The sequence below is a fragment of the Aulonocara sp. 'chitande type north' Nkhata Bay genome, linkage group LG4 (genome assembly GCF_057382095.1).
Source record: "Aulonocara sp. 'chitande type north' Nkhata Bay isolate Kocher_YH1m ecotype deep benthic linkage group LG4, A_spYH_male_GT1.1, whole genome shotgun sequence".
NCBI classification, from domain to species: domain Eukaryota; kingdom Metazoa; phylum Chordata; class Actinopteri; order Cichliformes; family Cichlidae; genus Aulonocara; species Aulonocara sp. 'chitande type north' Nkhata Bay.
Genome location: NC_141347.1, coordinates 12821836 through 12838836, shown reverse-complemented (window position 1 = coordinate 12838836; position 17001 = coordinate 12821836). Strand labels below are relative to the sequence as shown.

General features: G+C 45.1%; 1 protein-coding gene across 2 annotated transcripts; it reads left to right on the top strand.

Annotated features, from left to right (window-relative positions):
- The first annotated feature begins 1222 nt into the window (after window positions 1–1222).
- Window positions 1223–16616, top strand: tcf20 (transcription factor 20). Of its 2 annotated transcripts, none has more exons than XM_086288497.1 (6): window positions 1223–1518; window positions 3476–11898; window positions 12160–12253; window positions 12386–12435; window positions 12606–12706; window positions 14633–16616. In XM_086288497.1, exons 2-5 carry the CDS (start codon window positions 4705–4707, stop codon window positions 12663–12665), a joined length of 7398 nt encoding a protein of 2465 aa, XP_086144623.1. In that variant the 5' UTR covers window positions 1223–1518; window positions 3476–4704; the 3' UTR covers window positions 12666–12706; window positions 14633–16616. The 2 variants fall into 2 exon arrangements, with proteins under 2 accessions (XP_086144623.1, XP_086144622.1); XM_086288496.1 differs by having other exon boundaries at window positions 12386–12449; window positions 14633–16614.
- Window positions 16617–17001: the final 385 nt, after the last annotated feature.

Sequence of the window (17001 nt, the reverse complement as noted above, 5' to 3'; positions counted from 1 at the left end):
TTTTACCGTGGTGATTGGCAGGTTAAATGAGTGGCTGCATGCGGATGTGCACGCTTGTGCGCAAACGGTGCGCTTGTGAGTTTCAGACTGGAGTTTTGGGATTGTGTTTTGCCAGTATGTGCGTGTGTGTTTTTCAATACATGTGGTGAAAGGAAGAGAGAGTATGAAGAGAGCTGCACACACACACACGGACGCACAGGCAGAATGCGTGTTTGCATGTAACACACACTGCAGTATATTAAAAGTGCAGCACCATGGATGGAGGGCATAGGGCACGTAATTATGATGGCAGGAGAGTGTGAGTGGGTCTGTACTGCACTCAGTGGCCCTGTGTGAGAGCAGAAAAGCTGAGGCACAGACAACACAATAAATTTAATGGGAAAAGGATTGTTTGTAGCACCTATATTGTTGTCCCGGCCATGATGATATTCTGAGTCTGTCCTGTCAAACATTAACCAATGGTTACATATTATTATCATAATGACTTAAGTGGCTTTTCTTTGTGCCAAAACAGGGGAAATACAGCTGCACTGTGTGTGTAATAGATCTGTTTGAGCATTAAGAGACCACTGTGAACTTCGTCCACTGCACTGCAATCTTCCTCTAATACAGGCGCACCTCTTTGCTCACAAATTGCTTTTCATTTGTTGCCTTCATTAACCTACCATTCCATCCAGCCCCGTCTCCTCTCCATGTTGCCTTTGTAGCCATGGTGCCTTCATCAGGCTAATTCACTTTCACTTGAGATGAAATAAGAACAAAGGGGCAGAGGCAACATACTCAGACACACATGCAAAATTTGCCTTTTGCTATATTAGGATAGTCTTGGATTTGATTGTAGACATAGGTAAAAATCAATGAAATAGCAAAAGCTTGAGAGAGGGAGGCAGGGAGGGAGGGATGTGATGGAGAGAGATGAGGGAGGGGGTGCAGGAATATGAGTGTGTATGCATTTTTAAGGCGGTCTTTCTGTTGCAAGAAGAAGGGGAAAAAAACAGTAGTCCAACAGGAAAACGAATGAGTCGAGCTACTGATGAAGGCATGCAAATGCAATTTAGTGACGGAAACTGACGTCTGAAAGCTTCGCGTGCTGATGGAGGCTCGTGCGAGGGCAATGTGTTTAATTTTACTTCGAGATAGGTGGAATCACCTAAGCGGTGTGTGAAAGAGGGGGGGAGAGAGAGAGCGAGAGGCGAGGGAACAAGAGGGGAGGGGGCGGGGGTGTATGGACCTCGCTGGTTACGGGACCCACAGGCACCCCGATTGTGCTCCGCTCTCATCATTTTTTGGAGGTGAGGACAAAAGAAAAAAGGGGGGATCGGAAGAAAGGCCCGGGATCTAAGTGTCGTGACGGGGCCCCCGACTTCGCCGCCGCTGGTCGGGGTTGTCTGGACTCAAAAGCGCTGAGGGAAAAGCGGCGGAGGAGTCGACTCTAGACTGGGGTTTCCTGCCACAGCAGCGGGATTGTCACAAAACAGCCTTTCACTCTTCGAGGGGCCTGTATTGCTACGTTTTCAGGTATCTACAGTGTGTTAGCTAGCCTGTCTCTGAGTGACTTGCCTCTCCCTGGCAAACGTTAGCTCTGTTTATTCAAGAAAAATATCTGGCTGCGTGACGGCAATTTTTCTGTTGCAGTGCCCACACCAGGTCTCTTATTTATGCTAGCTAACCCATTTACTCACAGCCCCACTGAATAATGTGAGGGGGGAACATCTGCACCTAATCACTTCTCTATTTGTGGCTAAACGCTGCTTGGCTGCCCCTGTTCCTTTAGCCTGCTGTAACTACTCTTTTGTGCAGGGTCTTAAATGCAAGAAACGCAAATTAGCTGCCTTGCTACAATGCTAACTGGAGGTTCTAGCTTAGCTAGCTCTCAACATATGCGGCTAGCTTACAATTTTAATATGCAGCATTTGAGGTATTGTTGCTAACGCTAACCTAAAGGAGCTAAAAAGAAAAAAAGAGGCATCACTAAAAGGCTAATTGTAATGCGTATACCTTGCTACTGGCTAATATAGCCACTAAGGTTGTGGTGCAAAAGCCTGTGTTTTGTTGATGGCAGTCTGAGACGACAAATTGTCCAGATAAAACGGAGCTAGCGTTTGATAATTATCTGCAAAAACATTGCGTCTGCGTATCAATTAGGCAGCCATGCAGCTGATTGACTTGCTGACAGACTGCACTGAGCCAGTTTTTATTATTGCTGCTGCTGCACTGCTCTCTGTGTTATGAATGCTGCCGCCTGGTCGTGCTCGGCGAGCTGCTTTGATTAATTAATAATCTGTCCATAACCTAAGCGTGAGCTCACAGAAGGATGGAAACCAAGTGTCTCCACCTAACTTTAGCTGTTGCTCTGCATCGCCGGTGTACCTTAACTGTGACCGTCGGAGCATTTGATCAGACCTGTTTGATGGTGCTGTGTGGTTTGACTCAGTCCGATTGACACGATGTGATCGGTTTGTTTTGCAACCTCACATGGTCCCTGCTCATTGTCATGTTTTTCTTGCAGCTTCTAGTGATGCCCAATAATGTTGCTCAGTTAAAGTCCCCACAGTGGGAGAAGCCATCCAAAGTTGTTTTAGGGCCATTAACAATTTTACAGTGTATTAGAGACATACAATTGAGGCTTATGTCACACATGACAATTAAAGGCACTAACCCCATAAAGGTGGCATCATCCCTTTAATTATCACCCATAACAATTAAATCCTTTAAAAACAAGTTAAGCACATTAAGGTTAATGGTCTCCTTTTCTCATTTTAAAAAGAGGACAGATGGACTGCTTCTGTCTTGACTCCACAGGGTTGGTTGTTTACCTGTGAGGATGAGTATTTTGTTGCTTCACTCAGAGACTGTTGATTACCCTCCTTTCAGCCACCAAGTCTGTTTATCAGTCACAAGAGACGCCTTAAGCATGCATTGTTAAAGTGTGGACCAAAGTAAAAGCTGTACTCGCAGAGAATGATAAAAGAGAAGCGATGATACGAGACCAGAAAGCCTTTTAAGTAGAGAAGACAGAAGTTGAATGAGATTGCTTGTGCAACATTAAGTCATGTTTAGATTATTGCCCTTTTTTGCAAATGCATTTGCAATAGTGCAGCGTAATATTTATGCGGCTGACTGGAAAATAAAGTGCACTTATGAGAAATGCTGAGATAATATGTGACCCCAGATCAATCATTTGAAAATAAAGTATGAGGGGTTTTTTTTTTTGTTAGTGTTACGTATATGTTGTATTTACCACTGAGTCGTTGCAGTTAATTAATTAATAAAGTACTATATGCAATATATAAGTATAAAACTGTCAATTAGCCCAAAATGCACTTTGCTATTGCCCTGTGAGCAATCAGTGCACTGCTAGTTATAAATATTTACCTACGACAACAGAGCTTTAGCAGGAGGTATATTTAATAAATGTTGGCGCATTACATCTGCACGCATTTGATTTATCTTTTCTTTTTTTTTTTGACAACAGGTTTTTTTCTGGTCAGCAGTTCATGGGAAATGAACACATCTGCATGGAAATACTGAAGAGAAACAGAAAACAGGAGCATGAATTGACTCAACCTGAAGTGGAATAAATGGATTACCCTCCTTTTGGAAAACTGTTGCCATGGAACTAGGTAGAATTAAATGATGGTTGACAGAAAAAAACAAAGGTAAGATGGCTAAGTGCTGAAGACACAGGAAAGCATCAAGATGTGTGGAGGCAAGGAGAGAACGGTCACTATATAGGGATCAAATACTTCTACAGTCCAGATGATTGCATGCAGTTGCAAAAAACTAAAAAAAGAAATCCAAAAAGGAGAGACCGAGAAAACGAACGCCTGAAAAAGCGTTGGACTCTGTATCCAAGAGCCGATGTGAATATATCCATGGAGCGTTCGCCTCTGGGATGATGTTGAGTGAGGGTCTTGATTCAGACCACTTGATTCCATTACTGGAGTTTTTGTCTCACACAGGTGTGAGTCAAGTCCCAGCAGTCTTACACGCTTTGACGAACTGAAGGATCGCCGCGACGGAGCACAATCTCGATGGTTTTAATGAGATATTTTTTTGTTTTTTTGTTTTTTTCCATTTTGCAAGACCGTGTTGGATCGTAACACCGTTTAAACCCAGAAATAACTCTGCCTGCTTGAGCTGTTATTAGTGTGGAGTTCATATGCGTAAAGACATTTAAGGTTGAAAAACTCACATGGTGATGTGGCAATCATCCATATCTTTTGCCTGTTCGGTGCCAAACTGCTTCAGCTTCATGGGAATGACTGCTCATTTTTAATCTTCTAATTTTTTTTTTTGAAGTAGAAAGCTGCTTCACGACATAAATCTTAAAGAAGAATCTGTTTTCTAAGACCCAGCTGTTAAGTGAACATTTTTCCCCCGTTGGAAAGTACACGTTCACATTTAAAAAGTACAGTTTTTGCAGTTTGACCTTTTTCCAAAACTGGAGATGTCATCCTAAGTTTAACCTCCCGATCCACTGCTGGCACTACAAAAGTGATTATTACAGCTGCAATATATACATATATGTATGTGTATATGTATTGCTTTGCTCTTTGGTGGATTTCAAAAGCATTTCTTTCTTTTCCTGACAGGCCGTAGACTCTCTCTTTGTCATTTATTCATACTGTCATAAGCCTTCCAGTTTCTGATCGGAATCATTCCCTGATATAAACACTAACAGATATTTTAGTTTTCTGAACAATGCAGAATTTTCCTAACAGTCCAGTTCCCCCCTCTCTCCCCCCTGGGTTCAGTGGGAGGGGTGGAGGCGTACCTCCCTATCCCCCACAGCCAGCAGAGCCCCAGATATCCCCGAGGATGACAGATGATTATGCAGGGATGCACCAGCAGAGCCTGCACAGAGGCCATCACCACCCAAGTCAAGCCAGCCACATGCTTGTTTACAGTGCTAGAAACAGAGGAGCTGTGGAGCCAACACCAACACAGGGTAACATTCACAGTGGCAGCAGTAATAACCCTTACAGGAAAGAGACCATGGATTACTATTTTCCAGTGGGTGGAAAGGACAGGCACAGAAGGGGAGGTATGGGCTACGGTTTTGGGTACCCCAATATTGATGGACATATACCTCACCAGTACCGGCATCCCGGATCTAGCTCTGCACCGTCATCTGGCCTGATGTCGCCATATCCAGTAGACTATGCCTCTAGTGCTGGTTCAGGAGGAGGTACTGGAGCGTTCTCTCCCTCTCATCAGTATAATATGAGTCAGAACCCTGCAATGCAGCCAGTGCCAGGTTCTCAGATGCAGCACCGCCAGCATGGGCAAACCTTCCCAGCTATCCATCATGGACAGCAGCATAGGAGCTATCCACACTCTGGACATAGAATGACCCATCAGTACCCGCACTACTCTCCCCAGGGTGGCGCATCCACGGGGTCATCAGGAATGTACAGCCCCCCTCCACAGAGATATCTCGACGGGGCTGCCAGCGCTGGGTTCGATCCCAAAGTCAACAGTTCTCCCAGTGTCAACTCCAGTTCAAATTCAGTCTCCAGTTCAGTTGCTGCTAACAATGTGGGGCCAATGGAGAATGTTCAACAAAGTTACCATGCTTCAAATTATCCTGGATATTCCCCACAGACACATTCACTTCACAAGCAAGCCACACTACAGCACCGCAACTCGCAGCACAATTTAGGGATAGGTTATGACACACCTCTCAAGATGCAGGGCCAGTCTCCAGGCTCTGTATATGCTAAACATCATCAGGCCTCCAATCCCAATATACCTCAGCCAGCATCCCAAGAAATAACCAAATCTCCAATGCATCCCAATGCGCAACAAACTCAAATTAACCAAAACTTTAGCCCAATTTCCAATCCCTCTCCAGCTGCATCGGCAGTGCACTCCCCCAGCTGTAGCTCCTCTCCTTCCCCTTTGATGGGTGTCTCAGAGGCACATGGAACCCCCTCAGGTCATGGTCCTTCACATCCTCCTACATCAAACCCTCGTAGCAGCCATGGTCATGGTAGATTACTGCAGACTATGCCTCAGTTAAGTCCCACACCCAACTCTAATAGCAGCATCAGTAGTTGTGGTAGCAGTGGCAGTCATAAACCTCACAGCATGAGTGCAGCCGGAGGGAGCAATCTCCCTCCAACAGGCCGCAGTAAAATGGGGCTAGGCACGGGAATTGGATCCCGAGACGAAGGTTCTTCTGTTTATTCATCCTCTTCAGTTGACAAAATGCAGGATGCCGGCTTGAATAGTCTTAATGCCTTGAGCTCACAAGTAGCCAATTTACCAAACACAGTTCAGCACATGGTCCTTACTGACACAGTGCTTTCACCTAAGAAGAAAGAAAGCGGACAGATGCAACAGGCGACGTATAGCGTGCTCCCATCACAGCCGAGGAGTCGCAATGCAAGCGCAGCCTCGAGCACCAGCACGGTCAAAGATGGAAGTGCAGTAGGGGCCGGAGATGGAGCCAGCATAGATGTCGGGGTGGATGAAGACTCCTCATTGTTGTCAGTCGAAGGCTCCTCAGGAACCAAGGTGGAGCGAGAGGAGCAGTTTTCTGAGGGGGAACATGGGAGAGTGAGGCAGATGAGCGGTGCAAGCAGTGGATCTGAAGCAGCTGGCTCTCACCCTCAGTCACAGAGCCAAAGCCAACCACAGACTGGACAAACATCAAATGTCAAAGTAATCACCTCTGATTCATCAAAGGATCCAGTTGCCTCTGAAGCGAAGGCAAATGAAGCTCATATTCCTGCTTCATCGTCATCTCCATCCTTTGTGTATCAGTCGTCAGAGACTGGCCCAAGCTCACATCCGATGCCTCCAGTTTCCTCATCCACTTCCTCCAGTATTCCCCCTCAGCCAAACTGTGTCCCAGAGTCTGGGGCAGCATACAATGACCGCAGAGGTGGCAATAAGAAGACACTAGAAATTAAAAATGAAGTCATTAAAAACGAAAGCGACGGTGTAGCTGATAAAACCGTGAAAGGCAGCAGCCAAATGCAGCGGGATGGGGAAGTCGATACACAAAATGGACAGGACAAAGAGAATAGGGTTCACTCCACATCCAGATTACACAGTAACGAGAGGGAAGAAAAGCACACGTCTGAGGAGCAGCACAACGCCAGTAGTGTTGGAGTGATTGTTTCCGCTCGGTCTGAGGGAAGTCTCACAGAAAAAAGCAAGAATCCCCAGGACAACTGTATAGAAGAGAAACACTCACACTCTTATTTAAGAGAGTCGAGCAGTCATAATGGCGATGAAGGCATAGACCTCAGTCTGTATTCATCCCATTACCAGAAATCAAACTTCGGACGGCCTCATAATCCTTCCCAGTCTGGCCCGCATAAGTATGGCTACCCTGAATCAACATATGGCTCAGATTTATCCTTGAAGAACAAAGGGAGGCCTGGCCCAGTGGGTGTGATGGATTCAAATCCAAGATATTTAGGATACCAACAGTCACAACCTAGTTTCGGACCTGTGCATCAGAAAGACAGTGGTTCTGTAGCAGAGGCTTTGGTGAAGCGAGGCCAGGGATCAGGGGCTAAAGGTCTCGAGGAGAATGCACAGCTTCAGCAATTCCCAAGCCTTTTGCAAGAGGTCCTTCAAGGTTACAATTTAGATCGTCGCTATGGGAGACCAGAACAGGCATTTTCTTCACATCTTCAAGTTCATCAGCAGTTTCAGTCCAGACACCCATCATATGGCATGGCTGAAGGTATGAGAATGCAGAGTGGAGCAACTGAGGGTTCAGCTCAAATGGGTAGCGCTGGAAAACCCCAAAGCCAGCGGCATGGAAGCGAGCCTGATTTTACCACAGAGCCTCAGTCCTCAGTGAAGTCAGAAATGTCAAATGCTAAGATTATGCAAAATGCTGAGAAAACAGAGGTGGGTGTGTCCCAGGGCCATTTACCACAGGCCGAGTCTCAGCAAGCAGCAACAAAACACATAAACTTAGCTGACTACTCTCTACCACCAAGAAAAGCCTTATCTAATGTCTCCACTCCATCCTCTGCTGTGCAGGAGCTCCTTTTGCAAGAGCCAGAGCCACTAACCGGCAGCGGTGGTCAAACTGAGCCTCAGAAATCATCAGGCTGCATATTAGCCCCATCAGAGCGACGCTCTGTCATCTGTGATGTGTCGCCAAACCGACGCAGCACACCAGAGAGGGACAGAGAGAGCGACAGAGAGAGAGAGCGGGAGAAAAGTCAGAGTGGAGCTTCTGTGATTCAACAGCCATTTTCCTCTCCAGCAGCAGCAGCCAGTGATCTAACTAAAAAGGATACGGGAGAGAAACAAGTAATGAAAATGGAAACTGCATCAAAAGAGACTGGGGTGGAAGCTCCAAATTTGCAAACTGAGCAGCAAGGAAGTGGTGGGGCTAATGAGGCAGACACGGAGTATCATTCCAAGTCGATCCATTCATCAGTTGTAATGAATGCTGACCCCTATAGGCGAAGTAATGTTGATATTCCCCCCTTGCCTTCTCATCCTATGAACACTAATCCTTTAACTTCGCCGTCAAGGCATCAGCCGTACCTTCACGGCGTTGATCTGTCAGCTGGCAGCAGCAGCACATTTCCTGGATATCGATATGGAGATTCAAGAGAGGGCAATATGATGTCACGCAGCAATCCTCATTTTCCCTCCCATCATCCATACCACAGTCTGTCCCCTTCAGCTCAAGCTGCATCTAAGCTTCAAATGTATCCTCACCCTCACGGCCCACCTCATCACCATGAAATGAGTGACTGGGTAAAAGCGATGAGCAGGCCCACCAAGGAGATGATGATGCAGCCCAGCTTGTCCCCTGGAAGACATAAAGTCAGCCAGTCAGAGCAGAGACAGAGGATGATCTCTCAAACTGACATGCCAAGTGAAACGCACGCTGGCAAACCTTCCCTCCATCATCAAAGCGCCTACTATGACATGAAAATGTGGGAGTCGACACACTCCGGAAGAGAAGGTGTTCGAATGATGGAGGGGGACTACTTCAGAGCGCAGCCTCCTCCTCCTCCTCCTCCCCCACCACCTCCCCCTCTCCTTCCTCCAACTCCTGTTTCACACGGCCCCGTTCTGCCGCAGATGCCTCACGGCCAAAATGCCGCCGAACCTGAGGTCTCCAGAGTAGCCACAGAAGAAGCCAAACATCCCTGCCCACCTCCTCCACCCAGCTCCACCAAGTCTCCTGCTGACGTGAATTCCACCCAGCCACAGGTGCAGCATCAGACCAAAGCCGGGGGCTCCGGAGACACAAATCCGCTAATATTACGGAGGAGAGTTCGCTCTTTTATCTCTCCCATTCCCGCCAAAAGGCAACTCCAGGATGTGTCTCAACAGAGGGCCGCCACAAATTCACATCACTCTCCTGGGGCCCAGTCTGAGCTTGGCCATCACAACGAAGATGACTCATCCAGTTCAGATATTCCATGTCCCAGGCTCTCATCCCCTCTGCCAAGAGACAGCACCTATTCCCAACCTCTGTCTCCATCCAGTGGCAACACTAAGGCTTTGCCTCCCAGAAAAGGACGTGGTTTGAAACTAGAGGCAATAGTGCAGAAAATCACACCAAATATTAAAAAGCCAGCAGGCCATACTGATGATGAGTCAAATCATTACCCAGGCTTCTCTCACTCCGAAATACCAACATTTAATGACTCGCAGGACCAAGACTTGCCACATTTCCCCAGGGTTCCAGGAGGGGACGATAGTTACATGGATGAAAGTCACTCATTAAACGACATGATTCCCTTTAGAGGCGTTGACGAAACTGGGCCTCTACCTCCATCAGCTTACCCATGCGATCCCCACCAGACGTCTCAGCCCCTCAAACAACAGGACTTTGACTTTGGATTGGGTGCTGCTGTGGCATCGGCATCTGGCGACAAGGAGGATTTTGCTTTGCTCGGACCACTGCCTCCTCCTCCACCTCTTCCTCGCCCGGTTCAGGGTTCCCCACCTCCATCTTCGTCTGCCCTGTCAGACATTCAGCATTTCACCAACACGTACCAGCAGCTTGAGACAAGGAGAGGAGAGCAGTCTGCCGCTAACCTTCTTCGACAGAAACTTCAAGAATCTGGCATGGGATTTGATGATTATCCTGGCAGCGACTACTATGGCACCACTCCGCCCCACCATGGCCAGGCTCAAGGGCACATGCTCAACAGGCAGCATCAGATGTCCTCCGGTAGGTCCAGTCTGTCACCACAAGATTCAAAGCCGCTAGAGAGTGTTGTGCCTAAAGGCTATTTCCCATCTGGCAAGAAAAAAGGCAGGCCTGTTGGGAGTGTGAATAAACAAAAACGGGCCCAAAACCAAGTCCAAACACAAGCTAGCGCTCAGTCTCAAGTCCAAACACAGAATGCAACTTTGAGCACTCCTCCAGCACCGGCCATTCCAGCTACAGCTGCTCCCACAACTCCACCAACAATGCAGACTACCAGCAGCAGCAGCACAACAACAACAACAACCACAACAGCCCCGCCAGCACCCCCTCTGCCAGACAGTAAAACCACTCCTCCGCTGGCCCCACCTGTGTTAACCCAGGTAGTGAAGGTGGACGTCGAGAGCGAGGACACCCAGCCGGAGATCGAGGTCAAACCTGTGCGGCGAAGACGCAGAGGCGTCAAAGATGAAGACGAGCCCCTGGAAGCAAGAGGGCGGCAGAGGAGGAGGCGGCGAGGAGCGGCAGCGGCAACGCCCTCAGTGGCCAAAGACGATCCAGATACACCTTTAGGCGCAAATAGAGCTTTTGCAGATCCTAACAGAAAGGGCTTGTTTGTTCCCCACATACACGTGGAGAAAAAAGTACCAGAGATAGGGGCGGTGTGCACCATTGTGAACGCTGAGGAGGACAAGATGAAAGGAGAGCGCAGCGCAGTTGGAGGGAAAGCTGGTGGGAGTGGAATTGAATGCCTCCTGACCTCGGCTCTTTCCTCCCAGTTATCTAGGAGAGACAGAGAATCAGAGAAACGGGAGACGGACGAGGTGGAAACTACACTTCAGTCAGGAAAAGCACTTCCTTCATCTGGCTATGTTGTTTCAGGCCCTGTGATTACGGAGACCAATCACTCCGGCCGCCTGCTGTGTTGCCTGTGTCAGAAATGGGCAAATTACAAACACCTCGGAGATCTCTACGGGCCTTTCTACCCAGCTGAATATGCTGCAAAGCTCCCCAAGAATCAGCCCCAGGTCAGGCAATGTCAGGCAACCACAGGCACAAACAAAACAGGACCAAATTCAGACGTGAGCTCAAACCCTTTGACTACAATCCAAGACACACAAACACAAGATGCTCAGTTTACCAAGCCCTCATCTGAGAGCGACTATGCCTTCAATCTGGATTCAAACCCTGCTTCTCTTAACACTACAGTCAGAACTGCTTCTCCAGCTGGGAGGGAGGAAATGATGACGCATGTGGCTGACAAGCACAGTAACGCTGCCTCTTCTTCTTCCTCTTCCTCCTCCTCCTCCTCGTCCGCTGCCATTAAAACCTCTCTAACCTGGGATATGAATCTGGATATCAGACCTATCCCTGAGCTTAAGAGAGAGCCAGACCTTGAAACCGACCAGCAGCAGCCGCCGAAACAGCAGCCTGCAGATGAAGCTCAGCAGCGACCTCAGCACAGAAAGCTGACCTCGCATCCCCGTTTTAAAAGGAGACACAAGTCGAGTGAGGATTCCCCCAGAATGGTGCCAGCCAACAGTAAGGCCTCCCTGCCGTTCCAGCCCCCTCCACCGGCCTTGGATTCCCTGGGACCCTTGGCACAGCTGGCACAACTGCCTCAGATGCCCATGGATCCAGAGGAGCTGTGGGTCCATGAAGGATGTATAGTGTGGACCAGTGGAGTGTACCTTGTCAATGGGAGACTGTATGGCCTGCAGGAAGCACTAGATGGCGGCAGAGAAACAGTGAGTTGTACATATTTGGCATTTTTGGGGTGGGGTGAGGTGGAGGGGGGAATTACAAATTTATGCTTTTTTTTTTAAATTTATGTAGGTTTCACTGCTTAATAAAATCACACGTATACATGCATGTTGATAAGACACCCAGTACTGCAGTGGATCATGTACTATACAGTATATCAAGTGTGCTTGCTCATCAGTTTTTTCAGATTGTATCTGTCTTTCTGTATCTGACGGTTTTTATGTATTTATATCATCTTTTCTCAGTCCTGCTCATACTGTGAGATGGTTGGCTCAACCCTGGGCTGCTATAGTAAAGGCTGTACACTTCGCTACCACTACTTATGTGCTATTGAAGCAGGTGAGTGTCTGCATTACTGCACAAGTGCACTGGAAATAGTAAAATGATGTGAAAGTCTGTTGTTGGATTAAAAAAAAAGAAAAAAGTCTATGGCAGTGTCCTTAGAGTCTTGAAAATCTGTCTGTTTGCCAGATTGCTCTCTGAATGAAGATAACTTCTCGCTGCGGTGTCCGAAGCACAAGGTAAAGAAGGAAAGGTTCGTTTTCTTTTTGTAATTCAGTGCGATATCTTACTTTTCACGTCCAAATCAGTGCCTGAACCCCTCATTTCTTTCAGGATCTTCAGTCTTCTTTAATTCACACTTTTATCTCGTCCTGTTTTTGTTTTTTTCCCCAACCTTCCCTTCTTTCAGTTTACCCAGAGCATCCGGCCTGCCAAGTCAGTGTACCTGGAGCAGTCAGAGAGAGGCTGAGAGAAACAGGGAGGAGGAAGAGACACAGGAGTCTGGGAGCTGTAAGTTTACAGCTGTATAAGATACAGTAGTGTGCAAAAGTCTTGAGCTATGGTAAAATGATAAATGGATGCAATGCAATACAGTCCGACCACTTTTATTCTTCTTCTATTCAAAGCTTTTCTTTGGACGATGGTCGCCTTTTCTCTGTTCTTTTGATTTATTTCCTTCTTTCTTTGTTCCATTTCCTAAAGCACAAACTGCACACCACCCTGAGTTTATGACTAATACCTCATCACCTTGTTGATGTTTCGAAATACTTTTGCACAGATTCCACTTTTTAGCAACAGGCTGCTAGTAACAGAGTGCCCAAAAATACATTTTAAAAATTGCCTTTTTTAATGTCTGAATGGTTCATAGGTCAGTGTTAAGTGCCTTAAACACAAAAAAAGCATTTGTCTGAATAATCAGGCACAAGAACTGCACTGAATATGAGTAAATAAAACCAGCCAATGCTCAAGAACACTTTAAAAAATTAGTCTGTCTCCTTAAACGCAAAATTCAAAGAAAATACAGCGATACTGTTTACTTTTCTTAAAATGATTTTCATCCTTTCAAACGTTGTCAGATCTCATCCAAAACCATTTACATGTTTACTTGTTTCTTTAAAAAAAAGCCTCTTAACCCTTTAAGACTGGTGTTTGCAAAAATTGCATAAAAAGCACTTGCAGCAGCAAAAACATAATATTCCAGAAACACGCTTTGCCGATCTGATCAGCTGTTCGTAACACTTCCTGCGTTGGAAAAGGACGTCAGCGCGAACTATTGCATGTCCGCCATTACCTGCCCGAAACTGGAAGTAGGTTTCTTTTTTTTAACCTCCAGGGCCTTATAAGCCTATGCTGGTGTTTTTAAAAGTCATGTTTGACTTTTTGCTTTTCTGTATAGTTTCTGGGATGCTTAGAAATCAAATTGCACTGCTTTAAATAGTTTATTTTGATGCACATGCTGTTTTGTTTTGTTTTTTGCAAATTTGCATTATAATATTTATTTTCGTTTTTCCTGCAGTATATAAAAATTGGTGTATCTCAAAAATAAAACTATTAAGACACTCAAAATGAATTTCCTGTTGTTGGAAACTATTTTGTGCAACCTTTTTGTATTTACATATTTGAGGGATAAGCCTCTTAAATTTCTCTAACTAGAAATATGTGTAAAAACAAAAACGATTTTCAATATTTTTTTTTTTGGCACTTTTTTGCAATTTGTGTAGTTACTATGCGCTTAATGCATACATATTATTAAAGTTTGGGCTATAATGGTTGCATTGGTGTATAGCAACTTGAAATGCTGCCAGAAATGGCACTACAGCATGTAAGAATATAGAGATAAGCTCTGGCTCTTGATTCTATGCTAGATCTTAAAGGGTCAAACCTCGTAGTTGTCACATTGTGAGCTTGTGTGCTAGGAGCAGTCATCTATATGTAATCATGTAGAAGTGGATGTTGGTGTATAATGTTACGTTGTCTCGCAACCAGCTCCAGTGTGAAAGCCTGCCTCAACACAGGGCTTCAGTTGCCACAGAAACGTTCAAACACATGCTGCATTTTATTTTTGTTTAATTATTAAAAGATGTGGAGACACTTTTGTCTCATTAATGGATGGATTTGTTGCCTCTGGCTCGTTTATACCTTCTCTGTTCATTTAAATTCCAAAAAGCAACATAGCAGCCACTCTTTGTTGGCAGGTTTCTTCGAGTAGCATTGAGGGAAAAAAAATCATGTAGCTCTCGCACTCCTCCTCCTCACCTCACCTTAGTGGCTGTACTTGTGCCTGTCGCTGCCTCCCCCTCACGTCCAATCCAGCCTGTCCTCATGGAAACTGATGCCTCTCGTCTCTGTTTTGTACAACGCTGCTGGCATGCTAAGGTTTTTCGAAACTGCAACGTATCCTTTTTGCTTCATTATGCCTTTTTCTTTCTCTCCTAGGTTAGTTTGGGATAGAAGACCGAGAAATGTGAAAAAGACTGGCCTGTCATCAGCGGCTGAGGACAACAAAAGGGAATGTACAATTTCTCACCAAGATTCAGCATTATTTACATTTAAGACAATGGAGGGAGAAAAATCATTTTTTTTAGGAGAATTGTTGCTCTTTACTTAAAAGCCGGAAAAAAGAAAAAAAAACAAAACAAAAAAACCCCCCATGGACATGCAACACAGGGGCATGGAGCTACAAGAAAAGGACTACAAAGATGGAAGTGGGATGAGATAAAACATCAAGACTGACAGAGGAACTAAAGGAACTCTGCTATAAAGAACAAAAGAAACAACCTTCCTCTCTAGGCTTACTTTAATTTTCCAGTGACACCCTTAAAGTGTTTAACTCATGCTTATCATCATCATCTGTATTTTCTATTGTTTTTCTTTTGTTTGCTTTGACATATTGGGAGCAAGTTGGGTGATAAACCCAAGAAAGGAGAGAACTTTGTATCCTCTCACAATTAGTATTTTACCTTTTATAATATTAGGATGATCACAGTTATTATTTTAGTCCTCATTATTTTGTAACCTCATCAGTATTTACTCATGGAAATGAAATGGATGTATCTCATTTTATATTCAGTCTACGCATTAATTGGATTTTTTTTCCTCATTCCTGGAGAGGGGGGAACCAGAGTGATGTTGTCTGTAATGTCAGGGTCATGTTTGCCACAAAGACATTATTGCCTTGGAGAACGGACATCTGTTGCCTTTCTAAAGTCGTGTATGAGTGAGCAATTGAGTGCGTGTGGAAAAACTGAAAAAAAGAAAAAATGCTGACTTCTGGGTCTTTGATTCCATTTTTTGGTCCTTTTGAAAAGTGTTCTTATTTTTCATCACCGGGGTTTTTACGGTACAGATAGTATTCACGAAAAATGATGGACACAGTCTTATTTTTCAAGTACAAAAAGTTCATAATGTGCAAAGAGAAGGACAGACGCTCGTAAGAGGAGCAGATAACACTATGGACTAAAGTGTGTCTGCCATCTTTAACCACGCCGGCTGGGAAAAGGTGAAGGACAGGACACTGAAGAGGTTTTATTGGTGTGGAACTGGATGCACGCGTTTGTAAGACGTTCGTGCAAAGTTACGTTCGACTGACAGACGTCAGACATTTTTGGAAGCGAACTTTGGAGAGGGTGTCATATGAACGAGGGCGAGCCTAACCAAGTACTTTTGAATGGTTTCAAACTTCTGTGACACGGCAGCATTCTAATCGGGAGATGCAAAATCCATTCAAAAGAAGCATTGCCATAAAAATTTAAAAGTGAGTCGTACATGGTGTTGTCTTTATCATTTTTTATTGTTATTCTTGTAAGAAAAAAAAGGTCAAGCTGAAAGACAGTTACACTATCAAAACCATGCTGTATTAGAAACCTGTCAATATGTATATGAATTATGAATACACTTAAAAATGCTTCACGTATGTTCCTCTTCTTATGCCTGAAATATTTGTTTTCACATCTGTTCCTCTGGGAAACCCGCCTGTTTCAAGTTCGTCTAACATGGTTATCCCCCGATTTTTCTCTCTGCTTTTATTACAAATCAGCCGTTCTATCTCTTTTATGTTCTCAGTGAGTTCTTGGAAAATAACCACATTAGTTGTAGTCATTTCTGTACACATGCACACTTCCTTTCTTGTTTCTTCTTGACTTTGGTTGACTGTGAAGCTTAGCGGCATACTGATGTAATCAGACAGGTTTTAGAAGATGTCTCAAATGGTTTGGGACTGTAATTTCTAACACCAGCAGTTGCTGGACATGGAGACTGGTCAAAAGGGGGGAAAACATGTGAACCATTGTGTGCTTTAATACGACTCTCCTGAACTCTGGATGGAAGTCCATTCTTCTAATGCATGTTTTTTTTCATAGTAATTAAGCTATTCCCCACCTCATACCCTGTAGATAAGAGCGCTTTCACTCAGGGACACCACTCCCATCAAGATGGAAATGTTCAAATAAAGCAAGAAAAAAAACCTTGCTATAACGTTACAAAATTGCCAGGTGCCCTCAGTGTAGGAGTGGAGTATTCATAACAGTTCTAAGTATGCTAATCAAAGGGTGTGGTTTTCAAGAGTATTTAAAGTATTGCTATGAATTTTTGGCTGGTATTATTTTCCTTCTTTCATAAAGGTTAGTCTAGTGTAACCTCTGTTAAAGGAGGTATTAAAGGAAAGCACCTTACTTTAGTATGTAGAGAACTCCACCGGCTGTTTTATGGCTGCCACAGATACTTGCAGGTCACTCAGCTCATGTAGAACCTTCTTAAGCAAACTGACTGTCCAACCACACTGCGTGGCATGTCAGTTACCTGCTTTG

Excerpts from the sequence above, each read along its gene's own strand:
- tcf20 (XM_086288496.1), top strand. The coding sequence starts at position 4,705 with ATGCAGAATTTTCCTAACAGTCCAGTTCCCCCCTCTCTCCCCCCTGGG. Across the intron at positions 11,899-12,159 it reads TAGATGGCGGCAGAGAAACA|TCCTGCTCATACTGTGAGAT; the intron begins GTGAGTTGTACA and ends ATCTTTTCTCAG. Across the intron at positions 12,450-12,605 it reads CACAAGGTAAAGAAGGAAAG|TTTACCCAGAGCATCCGGCC; the intron begins GTTCGTTTTCTT and ends CCCTTCTTTCAG.